The sequence below is a fragment of the Agelaius tricolor genome, unplaced genomic scaffold (genome assembly GCF_023055355.1).
Source record: "Agelaius tricolor isolate 1412-34295 unplaced genomic scaffold, bAgeTri1.0.p SCAF_14, whole genome shotgun sequence".
NCBI classification, from domain to species: Eukaryota; Metazoa; Chordata; class Aves; order Passeriformes; family Icteridae; genus Agelaius; species Agelaius tricolor.
In genome coordinates, this window is record NW_027269274.1 from 9,219,709 (window position 1) to 9,247,486 (window position 27,778).

Genomic DNA, 27,778 nt, shown 5'->3' on the forward strand with positions numbered 1-27,778 from the left:
TCCCCCGGCCCGGCTACACGCCCTCCGGTACCTTCGGCTCCCCGGCCACCCCCGCCCCACCGGTCCTCCCGCCCCCCTTGCTCTCCCCGCTCCCCCTGGCCCAGCACGGCAGCAGACCCGGTTGAGCAGTTTATTTACAGTCGGTAACGCAGTAGAGACCCGCCTGCCCTCCGCCCCGGCACCCCCCGGCGGCGGGAGCCCCGGCCGTGCGGCAGGGCGTGAGGCAGGCCGGGTTAGCAGAGCCGGAGGAGCGGGCACAGGCAGGAGCGGGGTGCAGGCAGGAATGGGGTGCAGGCAGGAGCAGGGCGAGGCCGCTGCCCCGAGGAGCAGCGGGGCTGAGACCCCCGGCAGGCACTCAGGGTCAGCCTTCCCCTGGGGCAGAGGCCAGGCTGCTCTCAGGGACACGCACACCGTGGCACACACCGTGTTCCCCCCGGCTGGCCCTGCCCGCACTGCCACGGTCCAGGGACAATCCCGCCTTGCTGCTGGACATCGGGCAGGAGGAAGGGGCAGCCGAGGATGTCCAGTCCTGTGGTCTCACTGCCAGAAGCGGGTCTCAGCCCCCCTGTTTTGACCAACCATAGCAGCTGATTATCTCCCTAAAGAGGCCACATCTCCATGGTTAAGCCCTGGGCCACCGGCAGAAAAAAGGTGACATATCCTCGCCCCACCAGTCAGTCCCATGGCTCGTGGAAGAGCTACTCGGGATCTGCCCGGCGAGGCTTGATGTCACGGGTCTTCATGTAAGACAGCAGCTGCTCAGGGATCTCAGCCAGCACGTCCTTGGCCAGGCGGGCCATGCTCAGCACCTGGTTGCCTGAGTCGTCCACGTAATCCCGAAATGGCACAAACTTTGAGGGAAAAAAGTTCGCAGTGAGGTTGGAAACTCTATTGCTGTGGGGTTCAGCAAGGGGAACTGAGCATCTGTCACCCACAGCAGGTCTGGACTCAATGCCAGACTTACCTGTACAATGTCCCTCTCAGCATACCGTCCCCGGGAAGACAACCGTACCTCATCACCATCCAGCTCCTCCATGGCTGGGGGTGACAGCTGGTGTCACCAAGCCTCGGTGGGATGAACACCGGGGATGGAAACACCAGCCCTTTGGATGTCTTTGGCATCCCAGAGGAAGGGACAATGTTTCCATCCCTCTTCCCTGGTGTCCCCAAGTCCCAACTCACCCTCAAACTCAGCTGGACCTACTCCCACGATGATGATGGACATGGGCAGGGAGGAAGCCTGTGGAGCAGAGGCAGGGTGTCAGCCAGAATAGTGTCCATGTGAGGTGAACTCAGAGCAACAAGGGTGCACTCACGGTGACAATGGCTTCCTTGGTCTGCAGCATGTCAGAGATGACACCGTCAGTGATGATGAGGAGGACGTGGTATTGTGAGCCATCGGTCACCTGGGCAGCTATCCTATGGGGAAAGGGATGGGGGCCCTCAAGCACCCCACTGGTGTTGGGCCATTGACCCTGCTGTGGGACAGATGGCATTTGGGGATAGCAAAGGGGACAGTGCCCCAGTGCTCACCCAGCCACCTGGTTGATGACGGGAGCAAAGTTGGTAGGACCGTAGAGCTGGACGGTGCGCAGGCTTTGGAGGTAGGACTCCAGCACACCTTCAATGCCGGCACAGCTGGGGTTCTCCACATTGTTGTTCTGGGGGACAGAGATGGGGCACTTGGTGGGGGACCACAGCTCTTGGTGTCCCCCAGGCTGTGGGACGCTGGGGCAGAATGTTGCCAGGGTGCTTCCCCTCCCCGCCAAGCTGCTGTGGGCACCCGCAAGACCAGCTCTGCCCCACATCCAGGGGATCTGGGTTCACTCTCAGCCCCATCCCACAGGGAGGGCGCACCAGAGGAAACTGGTGGGAGATCTTGCCATCAGGTGGGACTTTGGCACCAAAGCCGTAGGCAGGGAAGAGCTTGTCGCTGTCGTAGTCCTGGATGATTTCCCCCACTGCCTTCAGTGCCAGGGCATAGGCGCTCAGCTGGTAGGGGCTCGCGTAGTGCAGCGAGGTGGGCTGTGATGGCAACCCTGCAGCACAGTGCCCATCACACCCGCCCCATGCCCAGCCCCAGGGTGATGGGGACCCCCCAACAACAGGTGCACTCACCATTGGAGGCCGTGAAGTCAATGGCAACAGTGAAATTCAGCTGTGTCCTTAAGAGGGAGAGTGAGGGAGGCTGCCGGCCCCACAGCACAGGGACACCATCTTCCAGCCCCACAGTGCCAGAGTTTCCCTGCCCAGACCCATTGCCTCAGCCCCCCTTCCCCAGCCAGCACCCCACAGCCCCATGCCACCGTTCTGCATCTACTTCCCAGCCCCACTGTCCCCTGGTCACCCCCAGGCTGAACCTTCACTGTCACCACTGTCCTTGCCCCGAGACTCTCAGCCATGGGGGATCTCGAGGAGCCGGGGGGCTCCCGGCCCCCCACTCACCCGCCCCGTATGTAGTCAACGAAGGTGAACTCAGACTCAACAGAGAAGGAGAGCAGTGTCACCTGTGGGCACTGGGGATCAGATCTGGAGCCCCCTGAACCTGGCACACACAGCAGGTGGAGCCACACCAGCCCCTGCAGGCAGGAGGCCCAGGAATTCCCCAGCCCCACTCACAGTGCCAGAATTCACATATTTCTTCTTCTTGCATTTCTTCCTGGGGTTCAGCACCTGCAGGCACAGGGGTGATTCAGTCCCAGCATGGAGTGCACCCTTCCCTCACCCTGCCCCACCACCCTACCTCATACACTGTGAACTGACTCTGTGCTCGAGAGAGCTCCCGGTAGCTGGTGGCAAATTCCCCAATGAAGTCGTGGCTGCAGGAGGAGCACAGGCTCAGTACAGCCAGGCACCTGGGTGACAGGTGCCCTGGGAAGCTTCAGCAGCACCCTGGTGTGTAAGAATTTAGTGCAATACAACACTGGTGTCCCTTCCCTCACCTCCCATCCCGGTCCCAGTCGTACACATCTATCTTCACCGTCCTGAAAGTGAAGGTACATAGGGTAAGCCACCAGCCAGGCTGGCACAGCCCCTCCAGCCCCTGATTTGGGGACACCCAGGCCCACAGCCCAACCCACAGAGAGCACCCTGCCCACCAAATTCCAGCAGAGCCGCCCTGCCTGCCCAGCCTGCGGCTCTGCCAGGAGGGAGCGGGAAATTTGGGTCATGGTGGGGGCCCTGGAAAGGAGGGGGATGCCTTTATGTAATTTGGGTTGCAAAAGAGAAAAAACCCAATCGGGACCCAATTCTGAGCCGCCTGCTGCTGCAGGGCCAAGCCCACCAAGAACTGCTCACACCCTGCTCTGGCCCCATGGCTGCCCGTGTCCCTGTCCCATCCCCGTTCCTGTACCGGTCATAGTCGCCGTTGCAGAGGGCGCGCACGGGGATGGTGAAGGGCTGCCACACTGGGTTGAGTGTGTTCTTCACCACCTCTGTCTTATGGCAGATAGTAAAGCTGGGGGGACAGGGCAGGGTTGGGCCACGCCGTCTGGTGACATTGGCACCCTGTCTGCCCCACTGGGTCCCTGTGCTCACGTGCCATCCTCATTGCTACGATAGAAGACGAGGAAAGGATCGGATTTTCCAAAGAAGTCCTTCTTATCCAGCTTGTTGGCACACAGCTGCATTGTGACGATGTCCTGGGGACAGGGACTGTCACTGCCAGCCACCTCCCCATCCCTGGCACCAGCAGCTGCTGTACTGAGGGACCACCAGCCCTCTCCACCCTGCAGCCGATACAGGGGAACTCACCCGGCAGTTACTCAGTTCCTCGGCCAGCAGCAAGATAGTCCCACACCGCTTCCCTGGGACACCCCTGGAACCAGAGGCACACAGTCAGCTTGGGGACAAGGAGGACAGTTCAGGGACAAGAGAAGAGGGCAGGGTTGGGGCTTCTGTCCCACAGCTGGTGGTGCTTGGCAGTATGATCAGAATCCCCAGCACATGACATGCAGGGAGGGGTCCAGTGGAGCAGGTGTGGAGACACAGTGTGGGACCCTCCTGCCTCACCTCACCACACAGTGTGACTCACGTTAGGGGTCTCTCCAGGCGTCCCCGTTGGGACCCAATCACCTCTCCCAGTGCCACAAATGCCTGCCCCAGGAAGTCCTGTGCCCCAAACAAAGCACTATGAGACCATGGAGGGCGGTTGCCCCAGTCCCCTACCACCCACACCCACCGCTTTCTCTCCCAATGCACCCATGAGACCTGCCAACAACTTGACTCTGGGCCACCCCGTTTCCTGAAGCTGCACTGTGACCCAAGAGCCACTTTGCAGCCCAGGACCCATTGTGCATCCCCAGGACTACCCCAGGTGCCTGCTCCGTGTGCCTTACACTCATTCTGTGACACCCGGGCCAGCCCACATCCCTGGACCCATCCTGTGTTGCCCCCCACAAACTGCCCTCGATGCCCTGACCCGTATTGGACCCCTTGGGCTACCCTAGACCCATCTTACCCCTCAAAAGCCAACCCTATGGAGTGTCCTGGCCCCCTATTGCCCCACCAGGCACTCCCAGGTTCAGGGTTCCCAGGGCAGAGCAGGGGCAGGTGTGTGGCAGGCACCTACCTTCTGCCAGTCCCCATGGGGCATGGAGAGATGGAGAGCAGGTTAGAGCCTGCCAATGAGCACTTGAACCCCGCCCCCCCGACAGCACCCACACAGGGCACAGCCTCGGGGTGTCCCCCTGGCACAGGCTGTGCTCACCTGCTTTAAAATGGAGCAGCTCTTGGAGTCCACGTTGTAGCTGGTGTGGGAGAGCAGAGCCCTGAGCTGGTGCCTGCAGGGATGCTTCAGCACACAACCCTGCTTCCCCACCCATCCGTGCTATTCGACACTGTATTCTTATTTATTATCCTTATTTATTACTGACTCGGTGCTTTGTTCCACCCTCAGCGGGGCCAAGCCCTTCCCTGGCCCCCCTACTCACACATCGAAGCGCAGGTTTTGCTTCTCCTCGAAGTAGTAGTCGAGGACGAACTTGCGGACAAAGTCGGGGTTCAGGGTGTTGTCGATCACCTCGGTGCGTCCAAACTGCAGGGAGAGGGGTGAGGGCGGCCCCCCCAGGACCCGTCCCCATCGCAGCTGCCTCGGCGCTAATCCCGGTGGGGGATTAGCGCTGCTGGCGGGGCCGGATCATTAGCGTGGACGGGGAGGGATCATTAGCGTGGACACGGGCGGCCATATGGGCCCGTTTAACCCAGCCGGGGATTAGCCAGGAGAGGGGGCCATGCTCACCTCCTTCCACTCGCTGCTCCCCGAGACCTGCACAAAGAGGACCACCACTGCGGAGAGAGGAGCAGAGCCAGGCTGCCGTGCCGTGTCTGTGCCACACCATGCTCCCTGCCCGGCTCTGCCACCCACCTGGGTCAGACTTGGAGAAGGTGTCTAGGTCCAGTAGGTTCCTGGGGGAAGAGCCAGGCGTGAGCCAACCTGAGTGCCATCCACCTGGCCCAGCAACGGGTCCCCATGTCCATCCCCCTGATCACAGATCAGCACCATGCCAGAAGGCCGTGCTGGCACCCATGGATAAGAGCATCGGCAATCCCAAGGAGACACGCTGGCTGCCTCTACAAGGTTCGGTGGGGCAGCAGAGCAAGCGGCAAGCAGCGTCTCCAGCGCTGATGATGATTGAACATGACAGGGAACCCATTTACAGGATGAAACCTTCCCCGGTGCCGCCGGCGCCCCGGCAGCAGGAGCTGGGCTAATGGCAGGGTGCAGAAGTGAGAAGAAAGGAGACACTTGGAGCAGGGGCTGAGCAGCCAGTGGGCATCCCCCGACACACCTACCGGCAGAGCGATTGATCGTCGTCCTGTGCGCGGTGTGACACCGGGAAGTGCCGGGGGATGCTACCGGCTCTGCTGGGATACTTCCCGCACCCCCGGGGCGGCAGCACAGAGTGGGCTGGGGCACGGCAGGGGGCTGCGGGACTAAGCCAGCTCCCCTGGCCCCAGCACGCAGGGGAGAGACCCCACCCTGGTCTGGGCTGGGTCCTCGGGCTGTGAAGCCGAAGGCTGCCCTGGGTTGTCTCCAGTTGTGACCCCCGGAGCCTGCCTGGAGCTGCCCGGTCCCGTGGACCCACAGTCCCTCTGCCTGCTGTGAGGGAAGCTGGCAGCGGGGGCCAGGGCTCAGCCGCGGGGAGGGCACAACAGCCCCCGGCCCGGCCCACAGTTTGCATAGCTCGGGGATGTGCTGGAGGTACCCACCCTGGTCGGGGCACTCCGTGCCACAGGACCCACGGCACGGGGACGCTCCCCCCCAGCAGGACGCCGGTGCCTGTCCCTGCGAGCGGGACCCCCGGCCGCAAGCAGCGGTGCCTCCGACGGGCTATATTTAGCCGCGGGCAGACCGGCTCAGCCGCCGCCGCTTGATCGGCGGACCCTGGCCAGAAGCTGGGGCACAGAGCAACCCCTCTCCCGCAGCCCCCATCCCGCTGCCACGTTCCCGGTCCCGCTGCCTTGCACCGAGCTCGCAGCCAGCGCCGGCACCCCGCGTCCCGCCAGCATCACCCACCTCCCACAAACATCGCCCCGCGAGCGGCCGTCCCGCGCCCCAGCCGCGGGCATCGGGTCGCTTCACGCAGCCGTTCTCGGTGACAGCATCCCATGGGACCCCAGGAAGGGGACGGGACGGGTAGCAGCGGGGTAGAGGGACGCTGGGCATACGCCCTGGCACCGAGAGCTACCCGGGGAGAGAGGAGGACGCGCAGCTCACAACGCCTCGAGCCAGGGGCTGAGCGGCGGGCAGCGGGACGCAGCGAGCAGCCCCGCCGCGCATCCCGGTGCGTTTCGCACCCACCCGTCTCCACGGACTAGCCGCCGCCCTCCCGCTCCCTCGCCCGGCTCCCGGCTCACCGGCAGGACACGGTGAGCTCCACCTTGGTGCCCGGCACGCTGCCGGCCGCCGGCTCCAGAGCTCCCGGAGCCGCCATCCCCGCCCGGGCGCCGCCGATGCTCCGCGCCGCCTCCTCCCGCGCCGCCGAGGAGGCGCGCCCGGGGGCGGGTACGGCACGGGCACGGCTCGGCTCGGCACGGGCACGGCTCGGCTCGGCACAGGCACGGCTCGGCACAGCTCGAGCACGACTGCCCTTCCCTGTCGGCAGCGGTGGCACCAACCCGGGCACCAGGGGGTTCGGCTCCTGGGGCTCGGCTCCACCGGAACGTCCCGCCCGCGATTCCCAGTCAGGGGCACAGGGGGCTCAGCCCCAATCCCGCCCCGCCGGGGGCTTCCTCCCGGGTTCCGTTCGGTGTTATTTCGGTGCCGACGCTCGCGAAGAGTGGGCCGGGCTATTTATAGTGAGCGGCTCCCCCGCGCCGCCCCCGCAGCCCCCGCCCGCAGCCCAGAGAGGAGGCAGGAGAGGGCACAGCTCGGGTCATTTACTGCAGAGACTCGCCGAAGACCCCGCACCCCCCAGCCCCAGGCAGGGGGGGCTGGCGGCGGGCGCTGGGTGCAGCAGGTGCCCGCACCAAGGAGAGGGTCCCAGGACTCTGCTGGGGGACGTGCCAGCCCCAGTTTTCCAGGCAGTGGTCTGGGAACGCCGTGTTCAAAGGGTGCTGCTGCCTCTCAGTCCCACGCCCCGCACAAACTGCTCGAGGAGGCCACCGATGGCCCCTGAGGGGCTGGGGGGCACGGCCTTGAGGCCGATGGTCCGGCTGTAGCTTGCCAGAAAAGCAGAACGCACTTCCTCCAGACGAGACTCACGGTCACTCGCTGACACCAGTCTAGGAGAGAGAAGGGGAGGTCAGTGACTGCAGCCATTGCTCTCCACATCCCAGCTCTCACTCCTGACACAGGGCTGTGGTGCTCAACGGGCTGCAGTGGCTAAGGCAGTGCAAGGCAAAAAGGCTCTGTCCACAGAGCTGGTGGCAGCTGGTGCCACTGCCTCCTCATCCAACCCACAGAGCCAGCTGCAGCCTCAGTCTCCTGCTCCCCACAGGGTTTCCTCCTTCACACACCCCACTGTCCCCGGTTTCTCCCACCACCACAGTGTTCATAAGGCTGCAGTTCATAAACAAAGTGGTGCTTCGGCAAAGTGGCTGCTGACATCAGTCCCTACGCCAGCTCCCTCCCCTCCTCACACAGATGAAGCCTGTCCACATGTGCTGTGCCTGGACAGTTGCTTCCAACCTATCTGCAACCGTCCCTCACTTCCACCAGCCCCAGCCTCGTGTGCCTATGCCAGCACAGACAGCTCTGTGGAAGGGGGGATGAGAAGGAGCAGACAAGGTGACAAAAGCCCCAAGGAACACCCCAGCCATAGGAAGAGGAGAGCTGAGCAGCGCTTTACTTCTGCTCCCCAGCATGGCTGCTCTCGGCAAACAGGAGCAGAGTAGGGCACGACTTCCCACAGGACCTGCTCTCCTCTCCTGCTGATCCACACACCTGGTTAGGGGCAGGGGGAAAACAGCAGAAGGAAGGCAAGACTAGCCGAGGGAGCAGGGGAAAGCAAGACTAGGGCCCAGAGGCAGCTGTTCCAAGCTCTCCAGCCTCAAACGATCCTTGCTGTGGTGCCTCTGCGACATGCCAGTGGTTCCCAGAGAGATTAAGACATTCCTCAAAGGTCACTCCAAGGGCACAGTGCGAACCTTCCCCATAAAAAATTCTCTTTAATCTTCCAGTGCCTGGGCTGGCTATAAATTGGCACAGCTCATTTGAATGGAAGTGTTAACCACCCACAGCCAACAGCTTCGGTCCGGAAACAGCAGCAAGAGGATATGGTGGGAGGCCTATAAACAGCAAGCGATGCCGAGGCAGCCAACCAGGCCGCTGTTTACTGTGTCTGATAATAAAGAGAAGCCAGAGGGCAAAAAAAGGCAACAACATATCTAAACACATTAGCGATGCTTTTTGGCAACCTAATTAGGACGTGGAGCTCACAAACCTGCTAGCATTTAAAATAAACTCCGTGAAGGCAGGACTTACTTGCACCCGAGTACAGCGATCTCAGATGTCACGCGCAGAGGTAAGCGAGGGCGTGCAGCAGTGAGGTCCCGTGTCTTGTGGCTCTCACACCTCTTTACAAGGCAGATTTTGTATTTGGGTTTTTCGGTTTGTTTCGTGGAGCGAGACACTCCAAGGCACAGGGTCAAGCAGCCAGCCACTGCTCTACACCAAGCCCTGCAGACTGGCTGCAGCATTTCACCCTGAACTGCTCACCGCGGAGGCAGGTCGCGCTTCCCTGCCAAATCCACGGCACTCTGCCCCGCTACACTTCCTACAGCCTGCCCGCTTGCCTGCAGCTTGGGGTGCGGGATGAGAGGAGGCTGTCAAAGCCCCAGCTCGAAGGAAGCCCTGACAAGCCCCACACAAGCACAAGAAGTAGGCTGTGAAAAGCATACCTTCATCGAGCTGCTGCCAGTGAAGATGCAAAGTGGGAACTTAAATGGAATTAAAAGAAAAAAAAATCATACTGTGTTGGGCTGCAAAAACTGGGATAAAACCACAATGGAGTCCTGAGCAAACAAGGCTGATACAGAACAGAGAGAGGGTAGAGGCTCTGGGTTAAGCTCAACACGACACCACTGGGAACTCTTCATCCTTTCAGTGCAGTGCCTGGTCCTAGCACCTTCAGTTGAGCAGTCCCCAGCCCTCAAGCAACCCACAGCTTTAGTGAATAGCTGAACAGGGCAGAGCACCCACAGGAGAAGCACCACTACTGTTCTCTTCCTTTTGAATCCACTGCTCCAAGCAGTCACTTTCCAAACTGCATAAGCCTAAGGCATATCAACTTTGATTCGTGTTTCTCTACTGAATTCCCTATTCTGACATTAGATCCGACTCCAAGGGCAGCAACAACTTGCTGGTGATCAGCAGTGACCAAGCACAGCCAGGCTCAGGACACAGTAAAGCAGCCCATCCTTCAGTCCACTCCCTTGCCCATCTCCAAAATACTGCAGGAACAGCTCAGTGTGTCCTCAGGAAAGGAGAAGAACAAATCCTGGCCAGGCCATGTCCAACATCTCTTGCAATGTTTTGATCTATCAATTCATGGCTCTTGTAGCTTCACCATAACTTGAAGGCAGCTGCTCTGCTCTGTTCAGCAGCACAGCACGCAGCCACACGAGACACAGAGCCAGGGCAGGCAGCCTGTCTCACAGGACACACGGGTTTTCATGTCGCCTGCCCTCAGCCTCCAAAGCACGTACTCAGATCTCAGTAAGGGACTGAGCATCTGGCAGCACAGCTCTAGCATTGCTTGCTAGCAGCAGCCCCTGATCTGCCATTTCAGTTTCTTGATGAAGAGCTTGCAGCCTGAAGGCACAAACCAAGGCTCTCCTCTAACAGCAATTAAAGCGCATCTCCAGTCTTTCAAGCTTCCAGAGGTGGATTTCTATTTGGGGAGGAACATTTGCCTCCCAGCCATTTCACATGGCAGGATGTGGCAGGACACAAGGTCTCTGTGGCTCTGCACCAGCCAGGCACAGCACCTGAAAATGATACTGCACAAGCCCAGACAAAATTTGGGTTACAGAAGGAAAGTCCTTCTCTTACTCCAGCAAGGATCTGACCCCAGTGGGGAGATGTAGGTGAGCAAAATCGAAAAGCAAGAAATCTGGGTTACCAGTCCTGTCCTGACAAACATGAATCCTCAATTGCACTCAATTATACCCAAATTCAGCATCTTCAAGGAAGAGAGAAAAACCTGTTCTTCCTCCAGAAAGCAAAGAGCTCACCATCATTAGGCAGAGAAAGTGCCATTTTCTTTCCATGTTCAGCATAAGCAAAGAGTGCTCAGGGACTGAGTTTGTGGATAGAAACCGTCTAGGCAGAGAAGGTGGAACAGTTCGTTATGGGCTCCCAGGCTTCTCCAAAAGCGCCAGAGTGATAAAGTTGCAGCGCTCGCAGGCAGCCAAGAGACCCAAGAGAGATCCTGCATTTAAGACACTTACAGGCAAGTGTTAGAGAACTCATCCGGGAAGCTGCAAGGGAGAGAGGCGTCCGCGCTCAGGATTGCCTGCTCCCGAATACTGCCACACCCTGTCACCATCTGCCAGCTGCCAAAGTCTGTGGAAACGGAAGATCCGGGCAGAGAATGGTCGGCCGATCTGGGGCAGAGAGAGAGGGAGACGGCGCCATCAGTCAGAGCATTCAGCCACGAGCTTCTCACTGCTGCTGCTGCCAGGGACCTGCCGGGCGTGCGGCCAGCACTGCCCGTGCCAGCACTGTTGACACGCGGGGACCAGGGCGCAACATGCAGCTCGAGCTGGGCCCCAGACCAAGCCTTTCCTTTGAAAGTGAAGGGAGAGCCAAGCTGGCTGGGGCCAACAAAGCAGCAGGAGCACACCAGGAGCTGGACAGGAGAGAGCCAGAATGAAGCAGATGGCCATGCAGAACTGAGAAACCCATTAGTGAGATGGAACAGCATATCCTGCCCTGAGTCCTTCACAGATGTGAAAGCTGTGCTGTACAAGGGACATTCCTCTGTTGCTTGTTGTAGCTGTTAGCACATCCCAGGGCAGCAGGGCAAATCAAGGTTGTGACTTGGTTAGTGCTGGGAAAGACTTACAGATCATTGTCCTGGCAGCAGTTAGAAAGCAGATCATTCCTGAGACATTACCACCAGATCTGAAAAGAGCCAAGGCTCAAGGCATACCCAGGACACCTACCCCTTCATTTCTGTATTAAAGAAAGGGCTGTGCCAGAAAGCAGGTGACAAAACATCTTCAGGACAGGCTAAATAGCCAAGGAATAATAATTGTTTGATGTATGCAATCTCCCACCAGGAAAGAAAGAAGCATGAAACACGGCAAGTGAATCTGAGGAGTCCCTCCAAAATCTCAGAGAAGAGGGCACAATCACTTGAGACAAAGCCAGAGCTCTTGGCTTCCAAGGGAGCAAGCAATTATTAAGCCTTGCTGCACAGCAGAGTGTACATAGCTGGAAGCACAGCCTGTGGCAGAGCTGCTCAATTACACACTACCAAGATCTTCTGGATAATTTATCTGAGTTCTGCTGGGCAGAGAGCAGTGCTCCAGCTCTGCTGGGCCAGGTACTTGCACGCTGTCTTCACAGCTAAGAATAGCAGTGGCGCACTGCAGCTGCTCCCCAAGGGACCAAGAGAACAGCCACAAAGACAGGCTCTCCCACAGCAAGAAGGACCTGAGCTAGACTGGAAAGCAAGAGTGGGAAGAGATGCACAGCAGGAAACCTATTTGCAATCTCCATCTAATTCCAGGCCTGCCATTTAATTAGTCTGATCAATACAGCCAAGTTTGAGCAGTGTGAAATGTCCTGAGCTGGCTGTACAAGCACAGAAAGGGAGTCACACAATTCCCTGTGTATCAGCTTCCCATCATGGCTGCAAGTCTGGGGCTAATACCCCTGTGTGGCAGCTCAGGCTCTGAAAGGACATGACAGCAGAAATCAGGGAGAGCAGAGCTTCACCTGTCTCACACAGATCTTGTTCTCTGGCTGCTCAGTGAACAGAGGAGTGAGGGTCAGAGTATTGGGAGAACCCTGTATTGCTTTTCCTGGGGTATGTAATACCCAAGTAAGAATGAGGGCACTTCACTGAAAGCAAAAGTGAAGCACATACTGTTAGAAACACCTTCAGGACATCAGACAGGGATAACCTTCCCTGGAAAGCAAAGAATTTGTAAGTGAAGGGGAGCTGCTGTTCAGTGACATCTACCTCTCTCCACGCCTTTGGAAGATAAAGTGGAGGGAGTCAGTGTGAAGGAGAGCAGGCAGAGTGTTTGAGCCCACAGCGTTGTGCCATGATGGAATCACAGTGGGAACAGTGCAGGATGCCAGGGAGAAGCATGGAGGAATGCTGCTTCAGTGCAGAGTGAAGAGGAAGATGTCACCTCCCTGAGAGCACAGCACAGCCAGACAGGAAAAACAGGAGTGTCACACATGGTGACACAAAATTGAGCTAAAGGAGTAAAGAGATCTTTAGGCAACAGGCTTGGGCTGAAAGTAGGCAGAGACAGGATTCTGCCAGAAAAAGTAATTAGCTGCTGAACAGAGGACAGGTTTGTGGCCAGATAGAAACAAAGGTTTTGGAGAGGGCAAGCATGAATAGCAGAGGAGGGCCTGGACTACAGCAGGATCTCCAGAGAGAACAGAGTTCTGCAGCTCTTGCAAAGGGACAGTAGTATCTGTAGCCTACTCAGGAGACTCTGCCCACATGGCAAGCCATGATCCAGGGCACCAGGGACAGTAAAAACATCCCTCTGCCCAATATCATCAACCACACCAGTCAGGTACATCTGTGCTAAAGAAGGTGAACAGAAAATTGTTTTTTGCTTTGGGTGTGTGGCCACAGCTTCCAGCTGCTGGTCACCTTCCATGTTTGTCAGCTAAGATTAAACTGATCTTATACCACCTCTTAGAGGTGGATCAAGTAATCTTTTGAATTCTGCCATGGACAGGCTGATAAAAGCACAGTGTATCTCCTGCAAGACTGACTTGGTGACTCTCTAGTCCTTCAGCCCTTCCTGGGGTCCCCAACCCTGTCAAGCAGCTGTGCAAACTTAGTAAGGTTTCATCTGATGCAACAACACTGGGGTCTAAGAGTTCAAGGCAGTCAATTCTGTGTCTTGCCTCCAGGCAGCAGAATAAACACTTGTCGATTCATTGAATAAATTGATTGACTCTGTAATGAGTCTAAGTAATTTCTTTCCTGGCCCAGAGATCTGAGCCTGGCCAGCAGAGGTAAGATACTGTGGCAGACCTTCCCCTCTGTTCCCAAAGCCTTCTCAAGGGAGGCTCCTGAGGAAATGTCACAATCAATAAGCAACTTGAACAACCTCAAGAGACAGCAGGGGCTAAGCCTGGGAAGACACAGCATGGGAAATTTTGTGTTCTCACTGCAATGGCAGCAGAGCTTCTTAAAAGTTGAGCTTGGCTTGAGACCAAGACTAGATGGGGTGACTGCACCCCAATGCAATCCAGTTGCTGCTAGAGGTCAAAGTCTTCCTGTAATTTCTACCCTGAATATTTCTTGTAAAGTCTTACTGCAGAGCCCCAAAAGAGCTTCAGTGAGGCCCTGGGAACAAGCTGGAACTGCCAGGACACCAGAACCAGTTCCCAAGTCTGTAAGAACAGCATGCCTGCAACACATGACAGCCATGCCAGAGGCTGGCTAGGAGTGAGGGCAGCACAGAGTGTTGGGAAGCACTGGACAACAGCAGAGCTGACATGGTTAGAGGAGATGAGATACAGCCAATCTTCAAGTTGCTGTCTCTGCCACAGACATCTAATGGCAGACAGAAAAAGAATCAAAGTGAGCTTCACACACCCACCTCTTCAGGTCCATGAGTGGGAAGAAACTCCCTCAAAAGTGCAAGATTAACTAAATTAGATTAGCAAAACAGAGATGAGCTGCAAGCTGTTCCTTCACACAAGAAGGGACCTCTCGCAGGCCATAAACTGGCAGCTCCTAACCTGGAATGGTTCCTTTTAATTAGGTCAGTGCTTTCCATGCAACATGCAGCACAAGACAGCATTTCACAGCACATGGACACTCACTTGCCTGCCAGAGAAGAGTCAATACTGGAGGCAGAGCAACAGTCAGGGATCCTTCTCTTTCTTAATACGTAACTGAGATGAGTGCCAAGTGCCAACAGCTAGGCTCCATCCTGCCCCTGCTGCTCCTGCTCACCTGACGTATTTCCACACACCTAGGACTATTTGGGAAGCAGCTCATTTGCCAGCATATGCTCTTGCTTCAATCTGAAGCATTAAGTAGGTTCTGTATGTACAGGCAGACTGTGGCAACCCGGAGTAAAGGGCAACCCTTCCCACCTTTGCGTGGGCAATATTGGCAAGAAGAATGGCACCCTGCCAAGCACTGCAAATCCTGGCTGAATCCCAGACAGTTATCTACAGGCTGGGATAGTGCCCCAGCAGCCTGTTCTCTGTGAGCACCATTTCTGATTCCAGCACATAGTCATGTGCCAGCCAGCAAGCCCATTTTGTGGCATGGTCATGCAGTAATTCCAGAAAACATTCCTGTAAACAATTCCTCTCCTGCTGTGGTCACTACCCCAAGCTGTCACATTGCATGTACACCTTCCAAGTGAGGTGGCTGTAAGGAGCAAGACACACAGTGCACACACACTCTTCTCACCACCAACAGAACACCCAAAGCCAAGGGGCAGCAGCTCCTCTGTCCCACTCTGCTCCCTCCAGACCCACTGCTCAGCCATCTGCAGCCCTTAAGTAAGGGAGTTCTCTGTGACTGCTGGTCAAAGCAGATCCTCTGCAATTTAACTCCTCCAGATCTCGACTCTCTAGATCATAGTACTTTGGGTTTTGTTTAATTGACTTAGCAAAAGCACATTCAACCAAAGATTATCCAGCTGCTAATCCACATTAGTGCTATGTAGACACACGCTAAATCCCTGACACAGATACAGAATTTTTCTGCAGTGTCATGGTACGCTTAGATTGCTGGTGTCAAATGCAAATACAGAAAAGGCTGGCAAACTGCAACCCCACTGCATGCAGGGGGTTCAATCTGAGGCACATTGACTGCCATACTCAGAGCTCTCTGCAGAACAAGCAGCACCTTGTTCTACTCTGCAAACAGTCTATGCAATATCTTCCTCTGTGTTTGTCTTCTGCAGATGTGATCTTACCATCATGTTGAAATAAGCTAGAAAGACTGATAGGAATTGCCTTTGTACTGCTTTGCCTAAGAATCATCCTGGAATTTACTCAGGACCTCTGGATAAGAGCAAGATTCACAAGATGGGCTGGTAATGTGACAGCAGCAGCCTGTTGACATTGCCTGGCCTGGAGAAGGGCTTGGCTCCTAATGTCTGACTGGGCATTTGTGACCCCATCTTTCAGGGCAGTCCAGTTCCCCCCTCCCAGGCCATGCTGATGTCTCCTGCTGACTTGCCTTTTTGTTCCCTCCAGAGCCCCCCTGCCTGCCAGCACCTGGACTGGGCTGTTGACCTGAACTACCTGAAGGACACCTGCTGGCATTTTACAAGCAACCATTTTAACCACTGCAGCAGAAGTTGAGGAAAGTGTTTTGTTGCTATGGCCACGCAGAGGATTAGGAAGTCAAGTATAGTGGTTTCTTCATCTCAAGAGCCTTGGGTGTTGACCTGCCAGCAGCACTGCAGGAATAAAGGTATTTTTGGCATCCTGATCAGTCTCTGTGCTCCTGCTTTTCCATCTTAGTACCACAATTTTTCAGGAGGTGAAGAGACAGAAATTACCTCTTCCTTCCGTCACAGTCCTCCACCCAAAATGGGACCTACTGTTTCCTTCAGGGTAGAAAATGGTGGCTGAAGGTACTGTGTTACCTGCCAGACCAATTCAGACTACCACGGCTGAAGCAGGGAGACCAAAGGCCAAGTGGAATGACAGAACCTCTTTCAGGAGAAAACATACCATGCTTAGAACCCAGAAACTGCAACCCATGACAGTGTCTGATAAGGCAACCCTAACCCTCACTATGGTGCTCTTCCACCTATTCCTGTTTCTCCTCTTTGCTCTTGCAGAGCAGTCTGGCTGAAGCATTACAAACTGCTTCTTCCTGAGCACTGCTGCAAGCTTGCTACCAGCAAGCACTGAAAGCCTGTCAGACCTTGGGAATGGCATGGGACCACACACAGGAATTGTGGCACTACCATTGTGAACAAAGCAGCTCCCAAGACAAGCTGTTTTCTTTCCAATATTTTCTTCTCTTCTCAGGAGATTCTTTCCATCTTACAGAAAATGCAGAGGTGGGCCCCAGCAACAATTCCAACCCCTCCTATTGATATCTCTTCCTGGGGAGAACAGTTACCCTCATTTATGAAAACTGTCAGACACTGGGGTTTTTCTCTGGAATCGTGAGACACTTGTTAAGAAAGTCTTATAAATTTTCAATGCTTTGCTTGTTTGTTATTTTATTTTCCATACGATGAGAGAGTACTCAGATTTGGCTGGTGGCTGATTCAGAATCACTACAAAAAGACTCATCAGAAAGCCTGCAGAGGCTACACGAGCATATGACGCTGTTAGCAACCTCTTATCTCAGGGTCTCTTTATTCCATGTTGGCCTGAACACACACTGTTTGCTCCACAGGCTCTGCTCTTTCTTCCCCAGGCCAGCTCAGGGCTCGACGCTGCCCTATCGCAGTGTCAGACTCCAGAAGGGTGCCTTTGTTATGGTGTGAGATTAGGCTCAGGTCCAGGGTCCCCATTCCCCAGCAGGAACACTCAGCCTTCAGGGCAGAACTCCTTTGTGCTGGCACAGTGCTCAAAGCTTGCTCCCAGCAGATTCCTACCTCTGCTTGCCACCAGCACCCAGTTTTTTCCAACCTGTGTCATCAGGAGGGTCAGCAGGTGAAAAGGGGGACAGGATAGATGCAGAGTGAGGTCTGCTTGGTTTGAAAAGCTTCCTTCCCCAAACACCACAGCCATTTCAAACCCTGGTGGATGTGTTAGACAGAGAAAGTGCTGTGAGCTGCGAGCATGCAGGGCGCAGAGATGCCAGAGCTCAGAGTTGAGGCATGCGCTGAGGACAGGCATATGACAGCTGGCTGTTATCAGCACAGCTCCTTGCTCCTCTAGGGGCTCAGGCAGGAGTGTCTGTGTTCAAGGGCCAGCACTTCAGATAAGGTCAGACTAGAGAGGAACAGGCCTCCCGAGGTTTGTCTGTAGACACAAACACAGGTGCTCCAGTGTTTTCAGAACCATACAAGAGCAGCCCTGCACTCCCTTTACCAGACACTCATTTTGCTGAGAAATGCCCTGCTCCCACCTCACCTGGATCTGGGCACTTCTAGTGGGCTGCTTCCGATCCTCAGGAAGTTATCAGAATGGGTTGATGAGGAGGAGCTGGAGGACTTGACTTCAACCATCCCTGTGGAAGGCAGCCTGTCATCAGACTGCTGTGCTCTGCTCCAGAGCACGGCTTGCGGTGACGATGCACAGCTCTTCCTCCTGAGGGATAGAGGACGTGGGTGAGAAAGCTGACTTTTCTATGTACTCCAACTAGGAAGCCTTTCCACTGCAGGCTGGAGTTTAGCCCAGCAGCTACAAGCTCTTGTTTCCACTGAACCCGCCCTCCTCCCTCCCAAGGAACCATGAGTCACGGTAAGGGCTCAGCGAGGGGGTACGCTGAGCTCAACCCATCTCAGCCCATTCTTTTATAGATCACCATCCACGTGACCTGCAAATCAGAGATGGGAGAATGCATCAGCCCACACACACACAGCGATTGCTTTGTTTAGTCTAGCAGCAAAAATGCCTTGAGCAAGGGGCCTCCCAGCGGGGAAAGACCATTTCAATCTGCTCCAACTCCTCAGTATCAGCCCAGGTGGGCGTTCGTGCGCACCGAGGGCGACAGGGACACACCACCAGTGTTATTTTCCCTTTCAGCAATTCCCTTTGGGCACCACTGACCACACTTCTGACCATGTGCCTACAGCTGACACTCACTCCAGAGGTAGGTACACTTCAGTTCTTCCTCTGTCTATGCTGACAGCCCAAACTGCTCTGGCTTCTTTCCTAGCCAGCACATTCAGACTCAGTCATGATTCACTGTCCATTGCTGCATCAGGCCTTAGCTCACAGTACCATCCAACTACATGCCAAACAAGTACACATCTGGGACTAATTCATATCACTTCTGCACGTTCAGAAGATTTTCCTTCTTACAGTTTGTTTTTTTTTTTCCCCTGGAAGAGTCCCAAGAATTTCTCCCCCTCCAAGATCACACTGAATTGGACAAAGACTCTCTATGTAAAAAAGTAAAAAAGAAAAATTCTAAAGCTAATAAACTCTAGGGGAACTCTTCCTAAAACATGGAAGGGGATCTCAGTTTTGAAATCTCAAACACTGTCAGCAAGTGCAGCTAAAGACAGGCTCATTGTACAGTGGAAAGTGCGATATCCTCCCTTCATTTTTTGAAGGGTGTCCACCCTCAAACATCACACCACAGCCTCTCTTAAGCTTTATTCATCTCATGTTATCATAGCTGCCAACATCTCCAAGTACAGCCTGCAGAAACAGGTCTGAACAGCTAAAAATCAAATGCCTCTCCCTGCACAGAGACTGTGAGGCCACCTGTTTTCAGGGCAACACAATAAAGTGCATCCCCTCATGCTATGCAGAGCACAGCTCATCCAGCTTGCAGCAAGCCCTATGTATTCTCCAGACTACAGAGCCACAACAGCCTGCAGTAAAACACCCGTGACCAGTCTTCTCACTAAGCACTCATGGCAAGGCTCACAACCTTCCCTTTTCCCAAGCTCATGCCCCCCAGCATGGCTCAAACCATCCCTGCAGAGCAGCTGCTGGCCCCATCATAGTCTGAGGTCTCCCACAGAAATAAAAGCAACCCAGAGTTAGGAAGCACATTGCAAAATCAAGCCCTGATCCACACAAGTGCAGATATCTCCTCCAGCATGCTCTGATCACTTCACGTCTTGTAAAAAGCACACATAGGTTCTGTGCAGCAGAATCCAGTCTGTACGTCCTGAGCTTCCAGTTCACTACCCTGCAGCCCTGCAAGTGGAAAACTGTTCTCTACTCAATGCAGTCACTTTGATGTGGATAGGCAGGCTCTGTGTGTTAAGAGGACTCCGTGTTGCTCACTTGGCAAAGAGTTTGGGACACTCCATCTCCATTTTGTGATTCTGCAGGGATATTCTCCTTTCCCTTCTCAGCACTTTAGACTGAACATACAATGTGCTTTAGAAAGGCTGCTGCCACTAGCATGGCTGCAAGCTCAGTCCCAGAGGATTTCAAATGCCTCCAGCACAACCCAGATTTAATTTAAAATAATTGCAATATAAAATAGCATCTTCACATGTGCTGAGGGAGAGGAGAGAAAAATTAAACTGAGAGGGGCAACCCTACAGCAAGGCTCTGAAATCCCCAAACAGCACCAGAAATTCCACAAGCAAGTCCAAAACCTGTCCCAGAGCAGCAGAGTTGCCAGACACCTTCCCCTCTTCCAGACAGCCACCTGCATCCCCAGGCAAGTCCTCTGTGACCCTCCATCAAGAGGCAGTACTGAAAATTCTGTATTCTCCCCTGGAAATGTCTCTAAGCAGTGCTGCAGGCAGGAACCTGCTTTCAGCTCACACACCTCATGCTGGTAGAGGGGCTAAAATTTAGAGGGAATTTTTGGCCACCCAGCCCAGCTCCCACTAACTGCAGACACTCCCTGTGTATAATATTGTTCCTAAACTCTGATTAAGCTTCATTTTAGGGCAGCTAAACCATCTCCACTTTTCCCTGGGGAGGCTGCTGTGAAATGTAATTTTTCTGGTAGTTTGGAACAATCTTTTAAAAGTAATAAAATCCTTTGTGGATGAAGTTTAACAGTGAAACTGGTGAAAATGAAACAAATGTGCTTTACTCTCATCTATGTACAAACTTCGGAGCATCCCTGCAGAACCCTGACAGCCTTTTAACACGGGGTGGCCTCCAACTTTTGATGCAGAAGCTCTGGAGTACAAATTGCAGCAAAGCTTCTGACAGCCAAATTCCTCCCCCCACTGCAAGGAATCCATGCTACAGAGAGCAAACCTGGAGGGCAAGACACTTCAAAAATATGTTTTCCATCAGGCCCAGAGCCAGCCCCTTTTGTTCAGCCCACCAAGTGGTTTTCTCCTCACCATGCTGCTTGAGCCTGTGCTCCTGCTGGCATCAGCTCCACTGCTTCATAGGTAAAGCTCCCAGCTGCTCCAGGGGAACTTTCCATCCCCAGGGAGAAGTCACTGCTCAGGCTTGTGGTGCTGCCTCGGTCTTTCTGCTCTAGAGAGAAGAAAACAGAGCTACCTGAAGACCAGCTTGGTTTCATTCACTTTCTCTCCCTTTCAGCAATACACTTTCCCATGCTCTGTGTTCTTGCAAGGCCCCACAGGCAGCACACCCATTTGGGGTCATCCTGAAGCTGGGAACCCAAGCCCACAAACAATGAACCATTAGCAGCACGCAGGGGCACTGATGCTTGACACTCACTGAGCATGCAGATCTCTTCCAGGGTGAAGCCAGGTGGCAAACTCTTCCTTCTGGGGAAGGAAAGACAAAGTTACCTCAGGCACACTGCAGGGCAGGCTGGCCACAGCCAGGTCTCTGTCAGACAGAGCAGATCAGAGTAGTGGGGAATTAACTTTGCAGGGGCAGAGGGGAGAGGATGGGCCAGTGTGCACTGTCTGACTCCTAACAGTCCCCACCCAAACTCCCTATGCTGTGAGAAGGTGGCAACAGGCAACACTGCATATGATGTGCTTATTCAGAGCATCCAGGGTGGGCTTTGCTTCTTTATGTTCCTTCTGAAATAAGGTTTTATGCTGGGCAGTCTGTTACAAACCAGCCACCCCTCTGTGCCCACCAGTGCCTGATGGAGCTTGCTGTGCAGCCTGCTTGAGCCAGAGCACACATCTCTGGGCTCACCTGTGCTAAAGCAGCCATGGACAGTCATTAGGCAGAGAGCACATTTCAGCATGGACAGTTTTTCAGAGCACAACGTGGCATCTCACAAGCCTCGGCCCCATTTTGCAGCCTTCAGAGTGCAGAATAAATTAAAGAAAACTGGGCCAGGACACCAGGGCTTCCATCTCCCCAAAGAAGCAGCACTAACAAGCTCCCTGGCTCTGTAGCCCATGCAGCAGCAAGCACAGGCTCCTTACCTCTGTGACTTCAGAGCAGAGAACTCCTCAGAGGTGATGTGCTTCAGAAAATTGAAGCAGAAAAAGAAAATCTGAGCAAAGGGAAAGAGAAAAGCGGTTCAGGAATGAACCCGAGGCTCCATGCAGCCTCTTATCTTGATGAGGAGGTGCTGGCAGGAAGGAGATAGCAAAAAATCTGCAGCTACCAGCCTCCAGTGTGCCACGGGCTGCCACCATCCCATCCTGGGCCTTCTCTTCCATGTAAATTGCCCCTCTGCTCCCTGCCACGGGGAGGCCCAGAAAGGAAGGGGAACAAGAAGTCTCCTTATCAATGCCTTGCACACATGCTGCAAGCCCACAGCAGGTACTTATGCCATCAGTGCAGAATGGACAGAGATGGCAGCAGCTGCTTATACACCCAGGTGAGCAGCAAACCCAGCAGGACTTGCACAGTTAGAGCCACATGCTGCAAATCAGCAGCAGACCAGTACCACCTCTGGAAGCATGAGGTACCTACAGCATTTGTGGCCCCAAGCTTGTGCCCTGCCACACCCCAGTCTGCTCTGCATCACTCACTGTGCCTCTGCCACCTCACCCACCCGTGCAGAGCTGTGCCCTTCTCCTGGGAGAAGTGGGGAGCAGGGAGTGCCAGAGGCAGCCAGGCACCCCCTCTCCTGCTGCAGACACTGACTCCACCCATGACCAAGCAGGCACCAGAGCAGAGCTCTCAGGCTTGAGCCAGCAGAACTCCAGGGAAGGAATGAATAGGAGGAATGATACTGACTCTTTCAGGGGATTCTGTACCCCTGAAAGATAGAAAATAGTCCAGAGTTGTGTCTCTGCTGTTTGAAGGCAGAAGATTCCTTAGTAAGGTGAGAGTTCAAGGAGCAAGGGAATAGCAACAGGGTTAGACAAACACCCCACCTCTTTTCTATTCAGAAATGATAGTGCACTATACTGCAACTATAGTCAGAGCAATCTTTTCTTGTTGTTCAACAGTGAAAGATTTTGAAGAGAATTACTTCCACTAATTTTAAGTGTCCTCCAGACCCACATGTGCACCCACAGACACATCCCACCAAACTCACACACCAGAACGAGCACAAGCTGCTCCATGAGCCTGTGATGACATGCAAGCCACATGCAGCTGCAGCACCCAGGCAGGAGGGCTGGCACTCAGGACAAGCACACAAGACTATCCAGCTTTATTTTCAAGGAGTCACACACCTTAAGCATCCTTCTCACTGCTGAGCTGAACAGCAAGTCCTAGCACCCTCTGATGTGGGGCCTGAACACTAATGGCACAGGAGAGAAACTGGCAGGAGTGACACCCCCCAGCAAAACTGTAGCCTGAGAGAGAAGTGACCCCACAACTTATGCATTACAAAGTGACAGGGCAAGGCTCTTACCTTGTATTTCCAGCACCTGAACAATCTTTTTAGAGCCCAGCCACACCACTGATACTACCAGGAGCAGGCAGTGAATGCTGCCACCATAAACAGCTATCCTGAGAACACAAAGCAGTGCTCAGCCACTGCCCCAGACCAACACTCACCTCTTCTCCTTTACTGAGTCGATCGACTAACATGTGCCTGAAAGAGAGCAAGGGAAGCTCAGTCACATGCCAGAATCAGCAGAAGAGCACAAGCTGCCAAGAACAGCCAGATGCCTGAGCCCTCAGGTAAAAAAAAAAAGGCATCAGCCCTTCTTGTCCCAGCTCATTGGGACCTGCTCAAACATCAACCTTTGGCTGTGAACAAACATCAAAATGACCCCTCAAGGCTTCTCCCCTGTTGCACAGGGACGCACATGTGAGTAAAACTTATCATACCTACCCAAAGAGAAACCAGTCATAGGCCACTGTCAGGTAGAGAATCTCAGATGGCTCCAGGGATGTGTGGATCAGCCCATCCTGCAAAGCAAACAAAGCCTTCAGGCAGCAGCCCTGAGGACTAGAACTTGGGAAGTCATGATCTGCTGAAAATTGTCATGGTAATCCAGGGTGCCCATCTTCCTCTACCTGCTTGTGACAGCACGTCTGAAGGAACATTAACAGCTCCACCACCACTGCCTGGTGACAGTCACTCACCCTCCAAGCAATCAGGCCCAGAAACAGAGGAGGTCAGCCAGGTACTCACAGCCCATAAGGAGAGGCGCAGTAAGGAGATGAAGAGAGGCGTTCGATCCCAGCCGGATATACAGTGCACCAGGAGCCCGCTGTCATCTGCTCCAGGGGCAGGAAGGAGAAGGGAAAAAAAGGATGTTGCAATGAAAGGAATGATTTCTTTATGGCAAATCTGTAGAGACAAGCTACTCTCTGTACCCACAGACCAGGCTCAAGAGCAGAGCTCAGCCAGAACATTCTGTCTTAAATACAGCAGCCAGCCAATTGCTCAGAGTGTCCTGGGCTGTCAGCGGCACCAGCTGATGTGCTGTCCTCGTCCTGACAGCTGCTCAGGACACAGAGTCATTAGGTATGAACATCACTTTACTACCCTGAACGTACACCTACCCAGCTGTAACCCACTATCACAATCTATTCCTACACTGGTGAGAAAACAGCTTCAACTGAACATTTTTTTCAGTCTCACTACTCTTCCTACTGCACACTGAGCAGAGGCACACACAAGGCACAAATCCTACACCCTACAGAAAACCTGCAGTGTGTCCCAACACAGCTACTGCATGAGACTATGGCTGGCCATGCTGTCAGAGCCAGCCATTGCTCCATCCATCAGTGCTAGGTCACAGTGCCCAGAGGGAATGGGATGCCACACAGGGCAACAGACACTCTTTGAAGAGTTTGGAGTGTCCATGGTGAAAGAGGGTGGAAGGGGCTCTTAAACAGGCACCAAATGAGATCCTGTGTAGGTGAGACAAAACACAGGTAACCAGCAAAACAAGAGTCAAAAAGTAAAGACACAATGTTCCTACTCTTCAGGTTTAAAGTAGTAAAACAATAGGCTAAGTTTTCAGATATCCCTTCATATTCAGGAGGAAAGGGTTTTCAAGGAATCAGCAAGTTCCTCTCTAAGAGGGGAGTTGGAGTTCTGAGATGGTAGGACCATCACCCTGTTTTGAAGGGAGAGAATTAAAAGTGACTTCTGTACTGGGAGCTGATCCACAGTGGCACTAATACCATCAGCTGTTCTTCCAGGGACAGTGACTGCTCCAGTTACACTGCTGGGAGCCAGGAGTTTGCCTTACCATCACTATTGATAATGGAGATCAGCAGCTTCAGGTAGTTCTGTGTCTGCTGTATGAGGTCCCAGCTCTGCAGAAGAGGAATGTTCATGGTAAGGGTCACAGCCAAAGGCTGCTCTGCAGTTCAGAGCGGCTCTATCCAGAACAGCAGCAAAGCAGAAATAACCACATAGCCATTCCTCAAAGTGACAGACTTCCCCATTGTATCAATTCCCCCATCCTCTGCAAAAGGCACTCTGGGACGAGATAACAGGTAGACAAATAAAACAATAAAAGGCCATCTCTGCTGTCTTCCTGGCTGGCAGAGGACCTGCTTTGCTTGCAGCCCCAAAGCTGCAAGCAGCTCCTGCTCAGAGAGGCAGCAAACACCTGCAGAGCACTGGCCCAGTTCTGCACACGTGCACTTTTCCAAGTGGCTGAGCCACATTCCAGCCACGTGTGCAACACCAGCAGCACAATGGGATGTGCAGGCCAAGGCCAGAGGGCTGCTCCCACAACCCAAGCACTTTGCTCAAAACTCTGTGGTCCTTGAAAATGTCCCCAGCTGGCTGCTGACCCTCACCCACCCTCCAGACAGGCACTGGACTTCTTCAGTAACCCCCAAGTAGCAGCAGAACTACAGAAGGGCTCTGAACTCAAGAGAACTCCAGTACTACAGGACATACAGGTGAAGAACATCAGAACAAACCCAAGCTTGTCACTTGACCATCATGTCAGGAGCAGACGCAGGGAAATTCAGTGGTTTTATCAGAATCGGGACTAGCTCAAGGGAAATAAGATAGCACGGGCAAGGAAAAAGCAGAGTGGGACACATTTCATGGCAGAAATGTTAGTGGTGCAAGAGACATGTGACCACAAGCAACAGAACCCTTGCTGTGTGCCTGCACATGTGCACATCTGTGTGTAACCACACTGAAGACTAGAGTCAGACACAGAGCATATTGCTCAGCCATGAAGCCTGCAGAGCCACAAAACATTAGGGAAACGGGGAACACAGTCAGCCTGCAGCAGAAAAACACATAATTACAAAATCTTTTATCTGCCCTATTCAATCCATCTTCTGCTTATTTTAGAAGGCATCATCCAATTATCCAGTCTGATCTCTCTGTATCACGAATGAGAAAGTTTTCTTCAGTTGCCCCACGTAAAGCCTGAGGCTTGCACTTGGCAACATCTTTGCCCAGAGAAGCATCTCAAAAGGGGTGACAGCTCATTACTCCTTTGGCAGCATGTTCCAGCAGATTATCCTCAAAAGTAATGTGCAAGACTGCTTTTCCTTATCTGAAGTCTTGATTTCAGATGCAGATATTGCTTCCTGTGCAGCTCTTCTTCCCCAGATTGAAGAGTGCTTTAGAATTACTATTTTCTCCCTAAAAATGTACTTATACATTAATCACCTTAGTGATTAGCTAAACAGACTGACAACTTCAGTTTTGAGTGAAGCATGTTCTCCAGGCCTCAAATAATTTCTGCATCTATTTATTACACCCTCTTCAATTTTTAATATCCTTTTTAAAATACGGGCTGCTCAGTATTCTAGTGAACAAGTTTCTAGCCATACACAAGCTCTACTTCTATTAGTTCTGCTTCAACTTTTCTGTGATTCCGCTTATGCTGGCACTTAAACAGTATTTACATCACTGACAACAAACACTGGCCCAGCACAGGGAGCTCTGCTGGTTCTGTGGTGCTTCCAGCCACAGGGCATAATAACGTGACATGCTCCAGCACAGTCAATCCCCACAAAACCTGGTAGATCCACTGATGTGTGAAATTGAGCATACTAATCTGTAGTATAAGGTGATACTCCCTGTTGTGAACAAAGGTAGACTTTGAAGCTTGAGCAAACAGAAGAGTTCAATTACTGTTTGCCACGTTGTCCATAGTAGAGAGTGGAGACCTGCCATGGCCAGTTATGATTATCTGCTCCTCTCCCATACGAAGGCACCTTGCATGCCCATGAAGAAGGTGCCCAGCCCCTTGGCTCTGCCCACAGAGGAGAAGGCTGACCTCTCTCAAGACTTCCCACAGCCAAGGCAGTCTGCCCAGGGCAGGCCCATGTTGAGCTGAGACTGAGAACAGGTAATACTGCTTTCTGTTTCCTGTCTTGCTCCTTACCTTTGTTAGCAACCTATCTCCCTAATGGATTGCAAATTTTTGAAAGCTACAAAAAAAGGTTTGACTTTACAGTCAGCTGCCTCGGGGCACAGCAAGCCACAGAGCTTTTGGGTACAGGATTTCCACTGCTGTTCTGAACTGTCAAGCAGCCTTGCCCCCACTGGGATGCTATGAAGTGAGCCAGATTACAGCAATAGGAGCAAGTCAGATTTCAAACCTCTCCTGATCCCTCCTGAATGCATCCCTGACCTCCCACAGAGACATCCACTTTGCTCACCTGGTACTCGCTCCAATCAATATTCAGAGACTGGGTCAGAGAGACTGGGATATTTAATGGAGCATCTACATAGTCCTGTAAAAAACCCAAACACAGCTGGTCAGAGAAAAGTCACGACTCAAAGGGACTGAGTTCCAGAAAAAAAAACCCCAAGACAACAAATGCCAAATGGTGCATGAGAAGAAAACATCTCAGCAAAGCATCTTTGGATGCAAAGTCCCGAAAACGTAAGAATAAACTCAGACTCTTGGAAGGACTAATGGACCAGAGGAACTTTTATGTGCTCCCAGCAGTGACATCTGGGCATATTAGTCTCTGAGTTTCTATAAGACTGCCCCACTCAAGCATCCTCTCGGCAGGAGACAAAAAATGAACTGTCTGAAGGCAGTTCAGAACTGAGAACCAAGGTTATCAATAAGGTCAGAATTCAAAACTGGGAGCAACCCATACCTTCCTTGAGAGGTCAAGCATCCTAGACTTCAGGATAATGATTCATTTATTTTACATATTAATTTTACAATCAATAATTTAGTACATTCCATATCTGTTTTGTTTATCCTGCTGATTTCCTCCTTGTGATTAGAAATAGGCACAAGACATACAGAC

General features: G+C 53.5%; 2 protein-coding genes across 8 annotated transcripts in view; both read right to left on the reverse strand.

Moving 5' to 3' along the window:
* Window positions 1-116: 116 nt before the first annotated feature.
* Window positions 117-7,246, reverse strand: CPNE9 (copine family member 9). 4 transcript variants are annotated; one of them, XM_071439608.1, is made up of 21 exons: window positions 6,859-7,246; window positions 5,366-5,406; window positions 5,240-5,286; window positions 4,932-5,035; window positions 4,709-4,748; window positions 4,571-4,573; window positions 4,034-4,110; window positions 3,754-3,817; window positions 3,538-3,641; window positions 3,353-3,457; window positions 2,943-2,984; window positions 2,744-2,819; window positions 2,620-2,673; window positions 2,446-2,507; window positions 2,119-2,165; window positions 1,858-2,039; window positions 1,534-1,661; window positions 1,317-1,419; window positions 1,183-1,240; window positions 965-1,038; window positions 117-851 (listed from the first exon to the last, which is right to left on the reverse strand). In XM_071439608.1, the coding sequence occupies exons 1-21, from the start codon at window positions 6,933-6,935 to the stop codon at window positions 699-701; spliced, it is 1,641 nt and encodes a 546-aa protein (XP_071295709.1). In that variant the 5' UTR covers window positions 6,936-7,246; the 3' UTR covers window positions 117-698. The 4 variants fall into 4 exon arrangements, with proteins under 4 accessions (XP_071295709.1, XP_071295710.1, XP_071295707.1 ...); XM_071439609.1 differs by lacking the exons at window positions 3,353-3,457; window positions 4,571-4,573; XM_071439606.1 differs by lacking the exons at window positions 4,571-4,573; window positions 4,709-4,748; window positions 5,240-5,286; window positions 5,366-5,406; window positions 6,859-7,246 and having other exon boundaries at window positions 4,932-5,233.
* A 119-nt stretch (window positions 7,247-7,365) lies between these two features.
* The window catches only part of MTMR14 (myotubularin related protein 14), a 31,336-nt gene continuing 10,923 nt past the window's right edge, over window positions 7,366-27,778 (reverse strand). The window contains exons 9-19 of one of the 4 annotated variants that reach the window (XM_071439600.1): window positions 27,173-27,247; window positions 24,781-24,847; window positions 23,712-23,797; window positions 23,409-23,485; window positions 23,129-23,165; window positions 21,595-21,665; window positions 20,924-20,973; window positions 20,578-20,716; window positions 17,717-17,893; window positions 10,894-11,049; window positions 7,366-7,725 (exon numbers count right to left, since the gene is read on the reverse strand). In XM_071439600.1, coding sequence (XP_071295701.1) covers window positions 7,548-7,725; window positions 10,894-11,049; window positions 17,717-17,893; window positions 20,578-20,716; window positions 20,924-20,973; window positions 21,595-21,665; window positions 23,129-23,165; window positions 23,409-23,485; window positions 23,712-23,797; window positions 24,781-24,847; window positions 27,173-27,247 — 1,113 coding nt within the window. In that variant the 3' untranslated portion in view covers window positions 7,366-7,547. The other 3 variants (XM_071439602.1, XM_071439601.1, XM_071439603.1) reach the window with 3 other exon arrangements.